We start from the raw sequence: 20,266 nt of genomic DNA, 5'->3' as shown, positions 1-20,266 counted from the left end.
GTCTCTTGTCATTGCCCCCACCCACCCCCACCCCCGTCCCACGTCTGGCCGAAGTCCTTGTCCCTGGTTGCGGTGTCCAGACAGCCTTGCATGCCGGTGGGGGAGAGGGAGCGGGGGAGCTGGGAGGGTGCCAAGGTGGTCCCCTGCCCTTTCTGCAAGTCTACCCTTGGGGCTTGAGAGGGGCAGGCCTTCTGGTGCCCACGGCCCCGGGGTCCCCCCCGCCGACGCGCGCGCGCGCTCCCGGGCCGCCCGGGCACCGCTGCCCCGCGCACACCCCTAGCGGTCGCCCTCCTTCCGCGAGTCACCCCGCCCCTTCTGCCCCCCGCCCGCCTCCCGCCGCTGAGCCTCCAGATGGCCGCTCCTCGCGCTCCGCTCCCGGCCCCCAGACGCCGCCCGGCAGCAGCCGGCGGCCGCTTCCTCCCTCCCAGCAGCTGCGGCTGAGCCTCGGTCCGCGCTCCGGGGCGGGCGGACTCGGCTGCGGGTTCGGACCGAGGCGCTCGCGGGGTCGCCGGAGGAGCGCGCAGCAGAGGCGCTCGCGGGGCCCCGAGCCCGCAGCCCCTAGGTGAGGAGGTCCGGGGCCCGGAGGGGTCGGGAGGAGTCTGGGAGCTAGGGTACCACCCTCACCGGTAGGCTACCCTTTCTCGCGCCACCCCTGCGCCAGGGCGCTCAGGGGCCCGCGGGGAGCGGAGGCGCGGCCGCCAGGAGGGGGCGCCCGCACCCCGGGTCCCGGGCCGGAGGGCGCGCTCGGCGCGGGCGTACCGCCCCCCACACCCCACACCCCCCCCCCGGCCTGGGGAAGGCTTCCTCCGCGGGAAGGAGGCCCCCTTCTGCCGGAGACTGGGACTGCGCGCCCGCGCCCGCCGCTGCCACGCTCCGACAGCCTTTCCCTGCTCTGTTCCCACCGCTTTCCTTTACGTGGTGCCGGCCTCTGGGCAGCCGCCCCCCACCGCTGGCCTCCGGAACTTTCCCTCTCCTCGCGCCCCCTCTCTCGGCTGGGGGAGGGTCTGCCCGCCTGGGGAGGGAGCTGGGAGGGCTGAGCTCCAGCCCCGGGCGCCGGCGCCTCCCCACTCTTGGCTCTCATAGCGTCCGGGAAGACGGCCCGGAGATAGGCTGTGGAGAGGCTCGCTCGCGGGAGCCACCGATCTTTTCCTCTGGAGATAGGGTCCCGGTGACTGATTGCGGGGTGTGTGTGTGGGGGGGGGTGTCTTTGGGAGTGCCGCCGAGCGCCGCAGGATTTCGCTCCCATCCGTGCACGAAGTTCAGTGACTTGTTGCTCGGTACTTTCCTCCCACAACAAAGTCCCGACCTTCAAGAGCATCCCCTCCTCCTCTCCCCCCCAAAAGATCAAAAGTCAGCCTCCTGGGGCGGCCCTGGTTTTCCTCCCAGTTGGAAAGCTGGGTATGGGGGTGGTAAATGGGGCGGTAAAAGGCCTCCGCGCCGGGAGCCCCCCCCTCTCCCCCCGCGTCCTCGCTAATTCCTAATATGCTGACGCGTGCCCACCGGCCCTCAGACCCCCTGCTCGCGCCGTCCGGCATTAGACACCCGCGAGCACGCTCCATAAGCTGCCGGCGCAAATCCCCTTGGAAACATTAATCACGGGGAGCAGCGAATGTAAAATGTGTGCCCGCGCTGGGGCTGCCTTTTAATCCGGAACGCAATTCTGGAAAGCCACATCAGCCAGGGGCTTTATTAATCCCTTACACGAGCGAATGCGATCTCTGACCTACTAGATGGGCTTCTTGCAATTTCACCCAGAGCTGGCCTCGCTCGAGGCGAGTGCAGACGCTGCAAGGAACGCGGTGAGAAGGGATGTCCGGCGCATTGGAGTCGGACGGGGCTCCTACTTCAACCCAAAGGCGCTCCCGCTGCCGAGTCGCCTGCCGGCTCTGGAAACTGGCCGAGGCGGCGCAGAGCGCCGGGAGGATTAGCCTCCTAGAGGGGTTCGGAGAGGCGGGTGGGGACAGGACTCAGTTTCCTTCTTTCCAAAGGCCGCTGACCAAGTGGGCTAATTTGAGAGCTGTATCCTTTCGGGATGTGTGAGTAGGTGGCAGGGTACAGCTTCCTTAAGTAGGGTCAGGGTTTACCCCCTCGGGGCCTGTTCCTTGTACTTGAGATTTCACTATCATGTCTCTTAATTAATCATATTTCTCCCATTTTCTTCAAAATCCGCTTCTAGTTCACTCATAATCGTTATTTGCACCATTGCCTTTTATCTTTGCTTAATTAGGAAACCGAACAAGATAATGGAGGGTCGGGCTGATAAATGAGCTTGAGGAAGGGAGAGTGGACGGAGGTCCGAGGCTTCTGTGTGGGTGGGCACTGCCCACCAAGGCTGCTGGGCGCCCCCGCCGGTGGCGGCACTGGGAGTGAAGCAGAAGGCACAAAGGGCTGGCTCCGTGGAGACTTGAAGTAAACCGTAAGGGTGCCAGCGAAGGTCTTCCAGACCTCTAACAGGAGAGTACAGGGGTGCTTTTCTTGGTCAGATCTGCAAAGGAGGAAGAGGCCCCTGGAGTGGCCAGGTCTAAAGCCCCAGCCTTATTCATCTCGGTGTCTCTTTCGTCTGTTCTGGGAAGGAGTTCGCTTTACGCCTGCGTCCATTCCTTCCTCCTCAGTCCATTCATCTATCAAACCAAAGGAGAGGCACAAGGATTGTTTGACTAGGTTCTGATCCGATCTGTGCGGGCCAAAGAGTAAAAGCTCTTAGGGCGGAGGCGCCCGCTCCTTGCTCCTTTGCATGCGTTCGCAAAGGTGCCAGGATGGTCTTTGCCCTCCGGGTGAAATCGATCACGCCTCCAGACCTCGAAAGGAGAGCGCTTAGCCACTCTTCACCGCTTCACCCCAGCCTCTTGAGCTTTCAATTGAAAACCAATTAAAGGTTTCTATAAATCTGTTAGTGTCCCTTTTATCTGGGGACCCCTGATGCATGCGATATTGCCCTTTAGATGCCTCTTCCGTGTTTTGTTTTACAATTGTTGCACCAAGATAATGCAGCCTTTCTTCTCCTGCCTCTCTAGATACAGATACACAAGGAAAACCAAAGCTATTCAAGCTCCTCGTTTGTCCAGCAGCCTAACAGTGGTGCCCTTTCTCTGCGGCTGCTTTCCCTGCTTCGGGAGCAGCAGTTATGGGAGAAGCAGATGGCTTCTGATTGGGGGAGCTTTGTGCCTCTAATACTGAATGCTTTATGGAAAGGGACTTCATCATGCTTCGTTGAGCAGAGGAACAAGGGGTGAGATTTATGTCCAGGAAAAATAAATCATTTCCAAGCTGCAGAGCCTTCTCACCAGTTGTCTCCTCTGCCCCCGGGGTCAAAACACTGAGGGACTGGTTTTATTTTATCCTGCTCTCTGCTCATAGCACTTTTTAGTCACGATTCTAACAGAGAAATTGCTCCTTGTAGTCCCTTATTGCTGCATCTGCTTTCTCTGACCTGGGGGAAGGGGAGCAACCCAGAGAGGTATGATCTTTCATGATGGATTAGTACCATCTTTTGCTAGATTGTCTGCTACTCTCTAGGTTGAAGAATTATAATTTATTATGCTATTAAATATAGAGGGCAAGGAGTGTCCATGTAAGTGGTCCATCTGAAAAGTCAAGTGAGCGTTCTGGTGTGGAAGTTGTTGAACTGATGAGGCATAAGATCATGCAGGTGGACACCTCCTACCTGAGCTATAAGGGGACTCCTGATTGGAACTTTGAGTGGAGTTGTCAAACTTTGGGGAACATGCCAAGACTACCTCTAGACTGAAAGCCAATAATGCTGTAAGATAGGCCCATGTTTTCTCTTTTCTTTCCTTCTCTTGGGCTTTATTTCTCCTCTTCCCTACGCATCCCTTGTTCATTCTGTCTCCCTGCAGCACCCATCCCCACCCTCCCTGAAATCTTCCCTTCCCAGGGGCTGTTACCTAAAGTCATTCCCAACTCTGGGTCTCCGTTCTCAGCCCTCCTCGTCAGACAGACCCCTTGTCTCTCTGCTGTTTGAAAGGCCAACTTTCAATTCAAGAAAACTTCTGTGCCTTGAGCCCTTTTCTTTTGCCCTTTCCACTTTGACTGTTGTTCCTAGAAACTGAAGTGAATACAGGCCACAAAGGAACACATGCAAATTCCGTAAATGACGCCGCAGTTTCAGCCACAAGCTACTGCCCTACCACATACCAAGAGGCACCTTTGCCAATTGTTTCTCTCTGAAGTGGACCATGAAACATATGATACACACACACACACACACACACCTGTGTGTGTGTGTGTGTGTGTATTCCCAGCATTTCAAAGTGGCAGGCATAGTTAACTTTGTTGGGCTCCTGCTATGTAATAGGCTGAATACTATGTCAGTCACATTTAATTCTTATGAATACCCCTTTGGTTAAATACTATTATCACTGCTACTTTAAGTATTATTACCTCTACTTAACAGAGTATGGGGCTCTCGCAAAATTCATAGCCACCCAATGAGATAGGTATTGTCATTTCCCAAAGGAAGAAATTAAAGTTCAGAGAGGTTACTTTGCTCATCAGATAGCTGGGCCCAGGGTTCAAACCTGAAATTTGGGATCCCCCAATCTGACTGCCACTGGGACTTTTCAGAAGGAACAGGAATGAGGCCACATTTTGCTGGGAAGAGGTCCACAGAGCATGACTTTGTGGACCTGCATTTTGTGGCCTCTCAGAAGCTGCTCTTCCTCTTCGCGACTGGGGCCTCCTTCGGCTATACAGCCCACAAGGCTTTGCGCACAGCCCCGCATGCTGGCATCAGGGGTGGTGGTGGTGGTGGTAAACCAGGCCGCAGAAACTCTGGTAAGGAGTCAGATGGGTGAGAAATCTGGGCAGCTAGACTTGTCACTTCTGGGAGAGGCACTATCGGCCGCCATGTTTTCCTTTGCTCCAAAGACTTGACTGTACTGGGCGCCTGGGGCCACCAGTTCCCAAGCCCAGAGCTTCGCCTCCTGGGTGTGAAGAAGCAGAGTCCGCACTGAGACCTAGGGCAGTGCAGGGGTGATGCAGGTCTCTTGCTTTCAAGCCAGGCACTGTCCGTGCACCTGCTTCTCACTCTCCTACCTTGGCCTGACACCTGGCCTCCCAGAGTTTCCTCCGTGGCCCTGCACTCACACTTGGCTTGCAGAGAAAGGGCCTTGGCCTTGGGTGACGGGCAGAAGTTCAATCTGCCCCTTGGACACTAGCCATTCTCCCTCACGGCAGGAGGAGGTGGGGGCAGCCATGATAGTTGGAACCTAGCACCTTTGGGGGTCCAACAACTCCTGGTCTTCTTAGAAGCCCTGTCCGGTAAGCAACTCAAAGCAAACACTGACAGGGTAGAATGATCCCTGAGGCTTTCCTGGGCTGTAGCAGTTTACAGGAGCTGAAAATCTCATCTCTCTCCCAGAGAGTGCCAGCCACTGGATTCGAACCGTTGACCGTGGGGTTATAAGTCCAACGCCATACCCGATCCGCCACCAGGGACTCCTTTTGAGAAAAACGATGCCCCAGTTAATGGCAGCTAGTACTTAGCTGAGTATTACAATGTGCTGTGACTTTGGTCTATGCACGTGGTGAGTGTGCTGTTGGGCTGCCCAACCTCCCTGGGGAGGACTGATAGTTCTTGGGGTTCTCAGATGGGGACCCATAAAGTGCCCAGCATTATGATTCGAATCAAGCCTGCTAGCTCTCCTGGTGGAGTTGTGGTCTTGGGGGCAGTGGTCCAGGCCTCTAACCCAGGAGACTATGCTATGAGGAAGGCCCAGAGAACTCCCTGGGAAGTTCAAGGTTGAACTGAAACTAGCTCAGCCTGGAGGACTCCTTCCTCATCCGCTCAGGAACTGGCTTCCTAGAGCGCTTTCCTTTCCTTCCCTGAGTCGTTCCCGCGATCCTGGGGCTGACTCTGGCCAGCTGTTTGAGGAAGAAAACTAAGGCTAAGCTGGACCAAGAAAACCCTCTCTAGTGAGAGAGTGAGCCAGCAAACACAGGCGGCAGGCCTGGGTGGGCCAGTGGGGAGTCCCGCGGGCAGGCTGGGGCTTGCCCTCTGGCCCATGGAGTCTGGTCCTTCAGGCGCCTGCCCTGGGTCGCCTTTCTGCGCAGAAAGTAATTGCTTAGCAGGAGCCAGTCTTGGCACTCATGTACAGGGTCGCAGTAAGAGGACGGAAAGCCGTCCGTTATCATGTGTAGAAGTTTCCTGGATTTGTGCAGGACGGAAATGGAGGCCAGGGTGGCTTTTTTACTGCCCCACATTCATGGTTTGTGCCTGCTGCATTCTACAAGGGCGAACCACTGAAGGTGGCTTCTCTTGCCCTGCCCAAGTCTCTTTATGGTTGGCATAGCAGGCTCTGCACACCTTAGTTTTTCCAAATGAGAGCAGTGTCTGCCCTTCCGTGTACCATAAGGACCGTGCCCTTACTTGAGTCTCCCCCAGAGCCCAAAGCAAACTTGCTGCCTTAAAGCAGATTCCCACAGGAGTTCCAAGGCTGTAAATCTTGACAGGAGCAGAAAGACTCCTTTCTCATCTCTCTCCAGCAAGCTACCCATAGTTTCACACTGCTGGCTTTTAAATGAGCAGTGCACCCCATAATTACCATGCTACCAGGGCCCCTGTTCTCCTGGGTCAATTCAACAACTCCCTGCTATCCCAAGGATTCTGACTCATAATGACATTTTAGCACTAGTAGATCTGCAACACCCCCACCCACTCACCCATCCACTGTAGTTTCTGAGACTGTAGCTGTTTATGCCAGTAGAAAGCCTCATCTTTCTTCCCATGAGTCTCCAAGACTGCCTGTAAGATGTGCAGCCCAACATACACTCCCACTCACTTGGGCTCCTTTCTCTTCTAGATAGAGCTCTTGTCATTCACTTCATTTGGTCTTTGCCCAATTCCATTTTGTCACCTTACCCCTTAGTGACACCCAGGGCACTGGCATTGTCTTGGAGTGGCCGGTGCTTCCATCCCTTGCCTCCCAAACTCTTGGTTCAGTCTCACCACTGTGAGGAGCAGTTAACTTGTCCTTCCATCCCTAGATGAAAAATGGAGGCTACTTGCACTCAGTTCAGCACAGCCTCTTGTGTGTCTGGAAATAATATAAACTTCCTACTACCTCCGATTAACTGACTGCAAATAATGCTTCTGGGGCACCTGAACCCAAGCACAAGTTACTGAACATGAAAATTGTTGCAGAAAATGTATGCTTTAGGATGAAACTCTTTCTCTGGGGGCACCAATTGGTCTCTATTTTCTCAAAAAGATCTTACAGCAGAAGCACTGACTGTTATGAACATGCCGTAGAAGAGGATATTTCTGAAAGGCTTTTGGATTTTAGTTGGCTTTTTATTATTCCCACCCTCAGCAATGCTCCACCCCTTTTTCAACACACATAACAAACACAGGACTGGAATTGATCAGGTCGAACTCAAATTCTGGACCTTCAGGAAATCCCAACAACCTTTCATTATATTTCATGCATTTATTCTTCTTATGAACTTATAAATGATTTTTCAAAACTGGATATAATTCATTTTCATTTCTATCAACACTTTAGAGACTGTAAGTTACCCATTGATTACAGTTGCCCTACTTTATTAAAGACTCAAATAAATTGAAGAAAGCAAATATAATTTCAATCCATTTTTCTGTAATTTCCTCTACTTCCTAATGTAAATCCAAAATTATATACAGTAGTCCTATGTGTTTATATTTTTGTGACTAGTTGATTTTTCAATTCTTTATATTGTTTTCTAGGTATTCAAATTTAGGAAAGGCTTATATTCATAATGTCTAAACACAATTGTAAATCTGTTGATATCTGTAGGCCTTCCTTTTTATCTGAATTGATTTATTTGAATAGGAACTTTCCTTAAACAGGAGTGTATTCAAATAGGAAATCATGAAAAATGATTTTCACTCAAACAGCTCCATTTGTAATATAAGAAGAAGAGCATTTTGGATATGAAAGAAAAATTTGTGGGTGAAAATATCAAACTGCATTTCCAAAGCACTAAGAAAATTATACAAACCATCTTGGTTGTGGTACTAATAGATAACACCTCCCCCCCATTTTTCTTTTTTACCCCTTTGCATCAGAGAAAAGCATACGTCTCTCTACTTGCGCTTCAGAAGAGTAGTACATGGACTAATTCCAAGCCAGAAAGTTCTAGAGATGTGAGCCATTTGCCTAGATCTCTTTCCCAGGACAGCTGGGTTTTCTGTTGTTCACCCCACACCAGTCCAATCTCACATCTCAGAAGACTAGTTGGGATCAGGGCCTAGGGAAGCAAGTCTACTCAGATGTAAGCTATGTATGCCAACATTACCTCTCTTTTCAAATGACACAGAGAACAACACGGGGCTGATTCTGGAAACAATCTTCCCTCTCCTGGTATATAAAGAAATATGGCATGGAGCCCTTTTCGCAACACTGTCACACACTGCATTGGTCTTTTCATAATCTCATACCCTTTTCCATTTGAATCTTCTGGACACTCTAGGGCCTCCGCGTCTCGAAAGCTTTGCTAGAGGATGAAGAGTTGGCTGACTGTGAACCTGCTTCCATCTCCTTCTCCCCACCCACCTTGGTACTAAGATGTTTTCAAGGTTATGGTCTCTGGGTCCTGTGAGGGACATTTAAACTTGTGGATTTCAAAGGAAACAAGACTTGCCAAAGTAGGAGGCATTGATCTGGGGAGAGGTGAGGAATGGAGAGCATCCCTCCAGAGAGTTGGGATGCTGACTATTGTGATACACAAGCACACTTACACAGGTTGGGAAGAAGCACTGCTTTCAGATCTGTGGGGGTTATCCCCAGGTTACGAGGCCTAACAGTTCATACTCAGAAGTCATTCCACCAGTTGACTACAACCCAGATCCTGAGGTGAGGCGGATTGAAAGAAAGCTCTCCCATGCTGGCCAGTTGTAACAAGGGCAAGTGAAAGTTGGAATCTCTCAAAAGTTGGAGCTTTGAGAAAGGCAGATTGATTATAGCAACAACGAGAGAGGTAGTGGTGGTGGAGCAGCATCAGCACCAATATCAATTACCTTTCATTGAAGAAGAGGGAAAATAGAACACAATGGAGAAAGTATGCCTGCAAGTCAGTGCTGGAGTCCCTCCTCACTGGCTAGCATACTGTCTGCCCCAAGATCTTTGACTCTCTCAGCCCCCCCTCCCCCCCCCCCCCCCCCCCGCCAAAGGAAATACTTACCCAGTGAACCAGCCACAATATTTATGGGGAGGAACCCACCAAACCTGGGCTTGCCATGTGAAGTTAGAAGAAACAAAATGCCCTCTGCCCTGTGAACCTGTATCCTGTTCCGCAAATCTTTGCTGCTTCTTTACTCATCAAGATGTTAGAAAAGTCATAAGCAGATGATCTCTCACTCTGTCTATTTAAGAAACAAGTTACGAAGTAACATTTTTTCTGCCGCAGGCAAAGTAACATGAAATGAATATGAGCGCTGTTAGCATGACCGCTGTTGTTTGCCTCCACGAACCAGCGGATAGTTCTGTTTCTGGTCCATCTACAAGTCAAACAGATCCCTTCCAGGGTCCTCCTTCTGGACGGTGAGGCCAGAAAGTGCAATGAACTCTCCCTCTCTCCCTCCTCCAACTCTCACAGTCCCTTCCAGTGACTATCCCACTGGAAATCAATAAGCTTAAGGGAAAGCTGCTTGACTGGCATCCTCTTGTCTTTGAGGGTTTGTTGTTGTTGTTGTTGTTTTCTTCTTTCACCACGAATTGTCTTTCTCTTGTGATGACCAAGCTTTTGCTGGTGTGTTGCTTTGGAATTAGGATGAGAGAGAGAGAGAGAGAGAGAGAGAGAGAGAGAGAGAGAGAGAGAAACCAGGACCTAGGAAAATTAACAAATGTTTTCTTTCTTACACGATAATCCTTCTCAATCATTTCCTAGAGACTTCTCCAGTCTCCCCTCACAGAAGTGGAGGTACTGGGGCCTCACTTTTCTGTCTTGAGAGGAGAAAGACATTCCCATCTTAATACTGTGATAAAGGAGATTTCTTGTCTTTATCTTTCTCCACCCTCTCACTTAGGTCATAAAATGTACTGCCTTGGGAGTCATTCATCAAACTCTCCATCTCTTCAAAACAATAATGCAGTTGCTCACACTTTTTATTCCCCAAACTGTGAGTGCAAGAAGCCTTATAAAGTAGAACAAGGTGAACATCTCCTCATTTTTCATTGTCACCCCTCTAGTCCTTTAATTGGAAATAAAATCTCAGAGACAAGAACTTCAAATATATGCATAAACTCATTGTTCCATGTGAATTAGATACAACGACTGGGTGAGGTGCATTTTTATAGTCATGTCTGAGGCTGAATAAGTGTCTCAGCCCTTCATTTAGTACCAGTGAGTTCCAGTCCCTAAGACTGCAGAGTGATTTCAAAGTAGTTTATGTACCATTTTCACCCATAAATTCTTAGAGAAATAAAAAGACTTTGTAGATTCTCCTTACCACACATCAGCAACTGTCATTGACTAAGCAAGAAGTGTTCTACTTAGAACACTGGAAAATCGCCCAAATGGGCACTTTAGAGCTACTCTTGCTGTGTGTGTGTGTGTGTGTGCTCTTTTTAAGTCATTTAACTTATAAGACAAAACGTTCTTAGGATTCATAAGATGCTTTAAATTGTTTAGCCTACGGTCTTTTATCTGAAAACAAAAGAGGAAAAACTCTCATTGAAAGGGCAGAAAAATGAGCCGGAGAGGAAGCGGCACATTGTCAGAGGACCATATTCTGGTACACCTCTCCCCTCTGCGAGTCAGCTTGTTCTCAGTTTGGAAGGTTGACCTCCTCCAGAAAACATTGTTTTATCCTAACGGGCGCCTAGGTTATGGTACCTCTAAATGCCTCAACTTTGAACAAGGGAAAGGCCAGGCGAGGTGTTTTGAATGACAGCATTATGGATTGGGCCCATTTATCTTTGCAGTCTGTAGCAGGGTGTAGAGTGGCTTACAGGGGGCTATAGAAACCTGTGACTTTTTCTGGGAAAGGCAAAGTTTTCCTTCTTGAAATAACAGCAAGAGAAGACACCAAAGCATTTTCTGGTCAACCAATTAATAGAATTCTGCTCTCCCTCATCTGAAACACACTTTCACTTGTATTAGGTGACACTGTCCTAGGGCCACATGTGTTAGGCCTCTTCCCCTCCTGACTTGCTGTCCTTGAGAGGCGAACCTCCAGTATTTTGGGAACCATTCAGAATCTGGCTCTTCCACCCTTCTTCTTTTTCTGGATGTTGGAGACAAAGCTTTTGGCCTTTTTGAATCCCTCTGCTTCTTTCTACAGACAATTGGGATGGGGGTGGGGTGGGGGCCGGACGCTTTCCTTTGTTAACAAAATGGAGCAGACCCTCTCTGAGGAGGCCAGTCCAAAAGGCAAGGAGCAGTGAGTTACAGATGCAAATGCTTTGACACGGACACGTAAGGATTCCCCTGGCCCCAAGCCTTGGTCACTTGGTGGGTTGCCCTCACCTTAGCTCTGTACAACTACATAAAAGAGAAATGATAGTTCAGGATGACAGGGAAACCGAAGTTTAAGCAGCTGTCTTTGAAAAGTCCGTAGGTAGCCTTGAATTGAAGAAAGCACCAATCCGCCCTCCATGCTATATGGGGGGTTTGCATCCTTCCCTTCCCAGAAGCCCAGTCCAGGTCAGCAGCTGGCTCTGTCCCGGGAGAAGGGGGAGAACTTTCCCGGAGGCTGGCGGGGGGGGGGGGGGCGGGGCGCAAACCAGAGGGGAGCGGAGAGAACCAGCGCAAAGAGCGGAGAATTCACGGGAAATGCCCTTTTTCTCCGCGACCAAATCTCCCTGGTCTCTCTAGGACCTCGGATGGGGAAGAGGAAGGCAGAGATCCCATTGGGTTCCCGAGGGTCAGATTAATTCAGTAGGCAACCTGTTCTCTTAATCTCCTGGTTACCAATCACTCCTATACTCACCTTATTTCAATCCCGCGTGGCGAAGGGTAATGAGACAGTCTTATCCTTAAATCATGGCTCTTGCCTCGTCCGGTTTGGCGGGATACACAATCCGATTTCCCCTAAAGCTGACAGATTGTCCACTTCGATGTAGGGATGTAGGGGGTGGAGCTGGAGGGATGGGGGAGCCTATCCCACTCCAAGGCCTTTCCTCCCTCCCACAGGAGTGGAGAACCGAGCCTCGGAGGGAGAGCCTGGGGATCTCCTAGCGAAAATGTGTCGCCCTCCCCTTTGAAGCAGGCACTTCAGGGCTGTTAAAGACCCTCCAGGCATTAGCATCAGATGCTGCACCCGAGGGGTGAGCAAGCCTGCGAGCGAGCGCCTCCGAGCTGCTTAGTGCACCAACCAGACGCCTCTGTCGGTTGTGGCAACTCCTTCCTGCTCTCCCCCACCGCTGGGACCTGAGAAGGTCTCCGAAGCTCATCTTCATAATCTTTTTTATTTTGAACTCCCATTCCCCTCACCCCAAGATCTTGTAGGGTCGGCGGTCCTCGTCCTGGGACACCCCCGCCCCCAGGACGATGCAGAACGCCCAGACTGAGGGTGGAAGAACAGCAACCGCTTGAGGCCAATAACCCGGGCTTTCCGCACCTCCCTAAGCCTAGCCCAGCCATCCTCCTCCTGGGACCCTTCCAAGGTCGGGCAGAGTCCCCGCTCCCCGCCCCCTGCCCCCCACCCTCCAGGTCCACAGGAAGTCGGAGCCTGATTCCCTGCAAAGAGCATGCCTCCTGAATCTTGCACAGGGGGGTGATTGGCAGGGTGGGCGCCCCTGGACAAGGCTGGCATATGTTCATCACTCGCGGTGCCAAACAGCTGCGGGCCAGTGGTCAGTGACTTTCCCGGGGCTAAACCTGACCCCCTCTGCTTCCCCTCCCGTCCCCCTTTGCAGAACTCACTCCGGACGGCCCTCGAGGTCCGCGCGCAGTGGGTGGCCCGCTCCTGGCTAGAGGTTTTCCAACTGCCAAGCAAAACAGAAAAGGCTGTCGGCAGCCCGTTAGGTACCTTCCTTTTCGATCCCGAAACGGATTTCCTACTCCTAAGAATCTCCGCGGGACAGAACTTTGGGCAGGGGGGGCGGGGGGCGGGCAGGGGGGTGGCCGCGCTCCGAAAGGCGTAGTCACCCAGGGAGGCGAACAGGACCTGCGGAAAAGCGGGCAGGCGGGGGAGGTGGCTGAGAGGCAGGCGGCGCCGGAGGCAGCGCCCAGCCCAGCAAAGAGTTAAAGGGAGGGGACGTGGGCTGTCACGCGTCATTGGGCAGATTATGTGCAGCAAACAAAAAGTGTGTGTCTGCGTGCCAGTCAGTCACTGCATCGAGTCCATCTGTACAACTCTCTCCGCTTCTCGCCCCCCCCCCACGTTTCTCCATCTCTCGATCTCTCTTTACGCAGAGCCTACCCGACAGCCACCCCAACACCTCTTGACATGGAAATACATTGATACAATAGGCAAAAAGGGACAGGCGATTGCTTCTCCGGAATACCAGGTGGCCTATTTGAGCGATTTGATCTTGACCTTATTCCTGGTAAGTCCATTTGCATTGATGCGGGAGGGGGATGGGAGGAAGGCAGGTTTGGTGAGGAGTGGAAAATTTTGTCACCCTCTCCCCTTCTCATTTTCCAGCAAAAGAGGGGAGTAATTATTGAGGGGATCTGTACTACCAATTAGAGTATACAAAAGGAGGAGCGGGTGGGGAGCACTTCAGTGGAGAAGCGAGCGGCCGGGGAGCGCGCGGCCGCTAGACAATGCCTGCGCCGGGAGGTAGACCGGTCCTTGCAGCCTCGGGTTTTCGGTGAGTCTAGCCGGTTTCCGGGAGGATGCCCTCCACCCTGCTCCGGGGAGGACGGGCGAGGAGCTAGACGTGTGGCCGAGCGGTGACGGGTTAGATGGTGAGGGCGACTGCGCAGGACGGACGCACTCGGGCTGTAGCCTGCGCGCTGGGGAACCCCCCGGGGGGACTTATTGTGACCCGCGCGAGTCTGGGGCGGCTCGGGCCGCGGCAGAGCCGAGCTCTGTTCCGGCGGCGGGGCGAGGACCTCTTCTCCGTATTGTTAGGTGAAACTGCATTTTAATGACCGCGTCCCTGCTGTCGCCCGAAGTGACGGGCGACCTCCCGCACAATGAAACGCTTGTGTGAAAGAGACTTTCAAAGACCGAGAGAAATTGGAGGCTAAAACGCTGCATTGGAAGAAACTGAAAAGGGGAGGCATAGGATCTGTTGAAACGGAGAGGGGAGGTCCGGAAGTTTTGCTGCCGTGGTTGCTTTACTTGCATGGTATCTGCAGTCCACAGCCAGCAAAGCTACCTACCGGTGCAGGGTTAAAGGGCCTGGCTCTTAGTGCAGTCGCACGATAAAGTAAATTTTTACCCCGATGGGGTTCTATTTCTACGGTTTGGAAGACACAACCCAGTAGTTGACATTTGGGGGATGCTGCGGAATGAATGAAGCAAAGCGCCAGTCTCTGATAGCTGGAGTCTGGAAAACCCGCACACAAGCAAACAAACCTGGAAACCACATGGACAAGATGACTCGGTTCACAAACATGTCAATAAAATGGATGTTACTAATAGTAACGAACAGCTTCTCAGGACAAGAAGCAGGCCCATTCTTTCCTGCGACTTGTACGCAATATGCACAAATTGTTATCAATGACAACACCGTCAGGGAAAGCTCTGGATAAGTCAGACAAAGTGAACATTCAGTGAGTTCCAAGCCAGTTTGAAAATACCGGCCCTTTGTGTGTGTTTGTCTGGCTGGCTGTTGCTTGTTTTTTTGTGGTTTTTTTTTCATGCTAAGTCTTTTAGCGGGTGTCCTAGGAAAGAGGCAGAGAAAGATCCCATTCTGACAGCTTAATAGAGAGCCCTCCATTGGAGCATTACTTTCTAAATTGCTGTGGATTAAACAGCTGGAGGACCCACTGTGGACTATTCAAGCGGGTCTGCCCCCTCTTGCTGAGACAGAGGCTTCTGAGGGAGCTTGAATTCACCAGTCATTGCACACAGGGCATTTCAGACAGGGGACACATTGGGCCCGCCCTGTACCTACCTGATCCCTCCATAGGCCACATGCGACTCAATCTACTCCCTTGTATAACAAGGTAACTGGGATTCACCCTCATCCATAAATAAGCATGTCGAGAAAAAATAATTACCTCTGCTTGCTGCTTTTAATTAAAGCCTCCGAGGGACAGTGCTGTGGATTATGATAATGAGAAGACATACATCCCCTCTTGTAGGCTGCAAAGAAAGGTTAGCTGACATGGAATCAGTGGCCCTGACACTCCACTTGAAATCCATTCGCTATGCTCGGCTGTCTCCGCCTGCTCCTTAATGCTGCTCCCCTCTTTGGAAGAAGGGGGGCGGGTGTCAGCTCTAAGGCACCAATTCAATACACAGGACAGAAAAGCAGGAAAGCAGAGGAGAGACTGTGGTTGTTGTTAGGTGCCATTGAGTATGTTCAGACATAGGGACCTTGTGTATCAGACAAGGAAACACTGCACCTGGGCCTGCCTGGGCCATACACACAAGAAGAGAGAACTTCTTATCCCACTCCCCCAAACACACACACACACACACACACACACACACGTCTGAAGTTTCTTTTAGTCAGGGTAGTAAAAAAATCATATTGTTCTCCCCTCACCATTGACCCCCAAAAGCTAGCCCCTCCTCTGCCCAGGTAATACAGAAAGGGCATGGTTGATTTCCTTACCTTCCCCCCACCACCACCACCCTTCTTTCTCCCAAGCAGTCAAACTACTCTGGAGCACCCTATTCCAAATATCAAAAACAAAAGCAAGAACACAGCCCCTAGTTGGCATCTTTAAAAGATGGCAGATATGCCACTGGCTTTCTTCTTGGAACAGGGGGTACATAAAAATCAGCCCAGTTCAAGGAAAAGAATGTTTTAATAGTTGAAATCTATTGCTTGTATTCATGAAGCAGTAGTGAATTATGTTCGTTGTCTGTGTATCTGTCTCCAGTGATGGAAGATTTGAGCATCCACCGAGGCATCTGGGATGGAGATGCCAAGGCTGTCCAACAATGTCTGACAGATATTTTTACCAGCGTTTATACCACCTGTGACATCCCTGAGAATGCTATATTTGGTCCTTGCGTCCTGAGCCACACTTCCCTATACGACAGCATAGCTTTCATAGCTCTTAAGTCTACTGACAAGAGAACAGTTCCTTATATCTTCCGGGTAAGTCTTGCCCCATTTTGTGGAGGTGTATGAAAGTAATGTTCTGTTGAATACGGACCAAGGTCATGGTTCTAACAAGCTGCGGTGAATTCTGAGTGGAGAAGAGCTCTAGAAAATGAACACTGTGCTGAATGAGAGTAGTAGCCACTCCTCTTCTAGAATGGGTGACAATGTTTCATTTGGAATGTATTGAATCTCTATGCTGGACTTCCCAGCAGGCTGGACATTTGACTTTCTTAGCTCTGGGTGATTTCCTGAGGGGTGAGAGCTATTTGTATTCAAAATTCTAAAACCAGGTACTTCAGCATTCCAACCTAAAAAGTCTGGGGGCAACTTTCCGTGGTAACTTGAGCTGGTGCCCAGAGTTTTGTATTTAAATCAAAATGTTAATGATTTTGACCTCTGAGCATGTTGAGTCCACAGGATTAAGTTTAAGGATAAAAAAGCCTCTCCTTAACTATTCTTTCTTTACTAAGAGAAAAAAGCAAAATTAGGAATAGGGAAGTCACAAGGTAGTTCCTAATATCTAAGCTTGATTTTCCTTCCTTACAAAGTAAGTAAACCACCCCCACTTCCTCCACGCTTTTGTAATGTGGGATAATTTAAAAAGAAAATGCCAAGAGACCAAGGTGTCTTGGGAGTGTAAGAAGAAACCTGCTTATTTGGTTTTCAACCAGTACAGAAGGATGACTCAACAATCCACCAGGATGACTGGATGCAGGGAATCCGAGGATGTCCAGCCTGCTGACGGGTGGCAAACTCGAGTCTGGGTCTTAACGTGGCCAGGTTTCTGGCAGCTGGAGCTCCTGGGACAGGGTCCTGGTTTCTTCGGCTTCATTTCCTCACCCAGGTCTCCTTCTTGCCCTTTCTCTCCCCGCCCCGCCCCGCCCCTTCTTCCTTCTTCTCTGCTGTAAACTGTAGGTGGACACCTCGGCAGCAAATGGTTCCTCAGAAGGTCTCATGTGGCTGCGTCTGGTCCAATCAGCCAGAGATAAAGAAGAACAGAACCTTGAAGCCTACATCAAAAACGGACAGTTGTTTTACCGCTCCCTCCGCAGAATTGCCAAAGACGAAGAGTTACTGGTTTGGTACGGGAAAGAACTGACTGAGCTGCTCTTGCTCTGCCCCTCTCGATCCCACGGCAAAATGAATGGTAGGTTGGCTGGTGGGGCACATCACTAGAGAAGGGAGATGCGGGAAGGGAGGGCAGCGATGGGCCCTCTTCCCCCCCCCCCCCATGGCACGAGGCCGCGCCTTTCCTCCTTGCTGCCTCAGCTGGGATGCAGTTGGGCATATCGGTGAGGATATATCTAGGGGGACCCAGGGACACTTAGTTTAATCAAGTTTGCTCCCCCAAATCAGCAAAAAACGTCTCACAGACTCAGGCCCCGCCTGGGAGGGAAGGGTGGGTTTGTGAAGGAGGGGTCCTTGGAAACTGGGCCGGGGGTCAATCCTCAGTAACCGCGTGGTGTTTCGTGTGTGTGTGTGTGTGTGTGTGTGTGTGTGTGTGTGTGTGGCGTTTGCTGGCTCTGCAGGCTCGTCCCCCTACACTTGCCTGGAATGCAGCCAGCGTTTCCAGTTCGAGTTCCCTTACTCGGCGCACCTGCGCTTCCGCTGCCCCAAGAGACTGCCCGGCCCCGAGCTGAGCTCCCCAGACGAACATGGCGGCGGCCTGGGCGCCAAGGACCACGGCGGCGGCGGCGCCAAAGACCCCCACCAGCAGCCACAGGAGCCCCCCTTAGGCCCAGGTCCCAAATTCTGCAAAGCCGGCCCCATCCACCACTACCCGGCCCCAACCCCCGACGGCAGCAACCCGCCGGTGGCCAGCGGCGCAGCCAAGCCCTCGACGGACTTCCACAACCTGGCCCGGGAGCTGGAGAACTCCCGGGGCGGCCGCAGCTGCTCCCCCGCCCGGGGCCTGGCCGGCGGCCCCCCGGAGGCGGCGCGGAGCCCCGAGGGCGGCGCCCAGGGCAAGAGGAAATTCCCCGAGGAGGCCGTGGCGGCCGAGGGCGGCGGCCGAGCGCGCTTCGCAGAGCGCCCCGCGCCGGCCTCCAAGGAGGACCTGGTGTGCACGCCGCAGCAGTACCGCGCCGCGGGCAGCTACTTCGGCCTGGAGGAGAACGGCCGCCTCTTCGCGCCGCCCAGCCCCGAGACGGCCGAGGCCAAGCGCAGCGCCTTCGTGGAGGTGAAGAAGGCGGCGCGCGCGGGGGGCCCGCCGGAGGACGCGGCCGCCGACGGCGGGGGCGCGGCTGCGGCCGCCGAGGACCCGGACGCGGGCGGCGGCGGCGGCTCGTCCACGCCCGCCGCCGCGTCGCCCGCGGGCCCCGACAAGCTGCTGGCCCCGCGGCCCGGGGGCCCGCTGGCCGGCCGGCTGGAGGGCGGCAGCCCGGCGCGGGGCAGCGCCTTCACGTCGCTGCCGCAGCTGGGCGGCGGGCCGGCGGGCGGGGGCCCCGGCGCGGCGGCGGACGAGCGCAAGAGCGCCTTCTCGCAGCCGGCGCGCTCCTTCGCGCAGCTGCCGCCGCTCGTGCTGGGCCAGAAGCTGGGCGCGCTGGAGCCCTGCCACCCGGGCGACGCCGTGGGGCCCACGCGCCTCTACCCCGCCGCCGACCCGCTGGCCGTGAAGCTGCAGGGCGCTGGCGACCTGGGCGGCGGCTGCGGGACCCTGGCGGGCGGCGGCGGCGGCGGCGCGGGGGGCGGCCTGCCCAAGCAGAGCCCCTTCGTCTACGCCACCGCCTTCTGGCCCAAGAGCGCGGCGGCGGCGGCGGCGGCCGCGGGGCCCCTGCAGCTGCAGCTGCCCTCGGCGCTGACGCTGCTGCCGCCCTCCTTCACCTCGCTGTGTCTGCCCGCGCAGAACTGGTGCGCCAAGTGCAACGCCTCCTTCCGCATGACCTCCGACCTGGTGTACCACATGCGCTCGCACCACAAAAAGGAGTACGCCCTGGAGCCCCTGGTGAAACGGAGGCGGGAGGAGAAGCTCAAGTGCCCCATCTGCAACGAGTCCTTCAGGGAGCGCCACCACCTCTCCAGGCACATGACCTCGCATAACTGACCCAGCCCGTGAGCGCGCACGCGCGCGCCGTCGGGCCACCTGCTGGAACGAACGCACCACGGAGGACATCTGCCACCAACCTGAGCTCCGCAACGCGCCACCCGGACGCAAGCCCACCGCTTACCCTCCCCACCCACCCCAGCACACACACACACACACACACACACACACACACACACACACACACACCCTCATTCAAATGTTTACCCATCCACAGGAGACAAGATGGTGGATTTTTGATTGGGTGGGGTTATTGGGGAGAGGGGCTTGCTTTTGAAATGCACGCATTTTCACTTTTCCAAAACACAAAGGTACATTTTTAAAATGTCATATATTGCAACATATTGATGCATTTGTCATACGACGTTTCTACTTAAATTATTAAGCACTTACAGGTGAGAGGTAGTAACTATATGTGAGGGCAAATTTTATTTTAGATATGGAGGAGGGTGAGATGCTTTCTGCATTTCTGGATGACTGCTCGTGTTCTTACAAAAATAAATAAAACGAATAAAAAGGGGGCTGTGAATCGATTTCAGTTTCCAGGGGGAAGTGCATGTATCATGAAATGATTATGGACTTCAATGAAGAATGTCATCAATTATGTAAATATGTATTTCCTTTTAATACAAAGTGTAATTTTGTGCCAGTGACATGGAGTCTGAATAGTTATGTGTTTCTTTTTTTCCCCCTGAAAAGATTTATTAAACTTTATAGTTTATCCGGGTATGTTGGATGCTTTGACAATAAATGACTATTTTCTTCAAAGCAATCACTTTGAAATTGCTTTAAAATATTTTGGGTAGCTAAATAAATGCCCCACTTGCATCAATCTAAGCGAAGTTAGAGCCTCAAACTGAAAGAAGGTTTGATGATCATTTGGAAAACCTTTAGCTAGAACATGTTAGGTGTCTGGATCAGAGGACATATTATTCCCACAAGGATGCTTGCCGTGATGCTAACTTGTCACTGGATGTCAGCGCACTTTTCAGCAGTGGAATGATTGGCATCTTCATAAATGGCCAGAGACAAATGAAAATGTTCAAGC

General features: G+C 52.6%; 1 protein-coding gene across 2 annotated transcripts; it reads left to right on the top strand.

The window, feature by feature from the left end:
* Nucleotides 1–347: 347 nt before the first annotated feature.
* PRDM8 (PR/SET domain 8) lies at nucleotides 348–19,957 on the top strand. Of its 2 annotated transcripts, XM_075544145.1 has the most exons (6): nucleotides 348–562; nucleotides 12,858–12,966; nucleotides 13,357–13,490; nucleotides 15,949–16,169; nucleotides 17,091–17,322; nucleotides 17,705–19,957. In XM_075544145.1, the coding sequence occupies exons 4-6, from the start codon at nucleotides 15,951–15,953 to the stop codon at nucleotides 19,216–19,218; spliced, it is 1,965 nt and encodes a 654-aa protein (XP_075400260.1). In that variant the 5' UTR covers nucleotides 348–562; nucleotides 12,858–12,966; nucleotides 13,357–13,490; nucleotides 15,949–15,950; the 3' UTR covers nucleotides 19,219–19,957. The 2 variants fall into 2 exon arrangements, with proteins under 2 accessions (XP_075400260.1, XP_075400261.1); XM_075544146.1 differs by lacking the exon at nucleotides 12,858–12,966.
* The last annotated feature ends 309 nt before the right edge of the window (nucleotides 19,958–20,266 follow it).

Source organism: Tenrec ecaudatus, chromosome 3, assembly GCF_050624435.1.
Source record: "Tenrec ecaudatus isolate mTenEca1 chromosome 3, mTenEca1.hap1, whole genome shotgun sequence".
NCBI lineage: Eukaryota > Metazoa > Chordata > Mammalia > Afrosoricida > Tenrecidae > Tenrec > Tenrec ecaudatus.
Note: the sequence above shows the minus strand (reverse complement) of the source record. Positions and strands in the feature narration are given on the sequence as shown.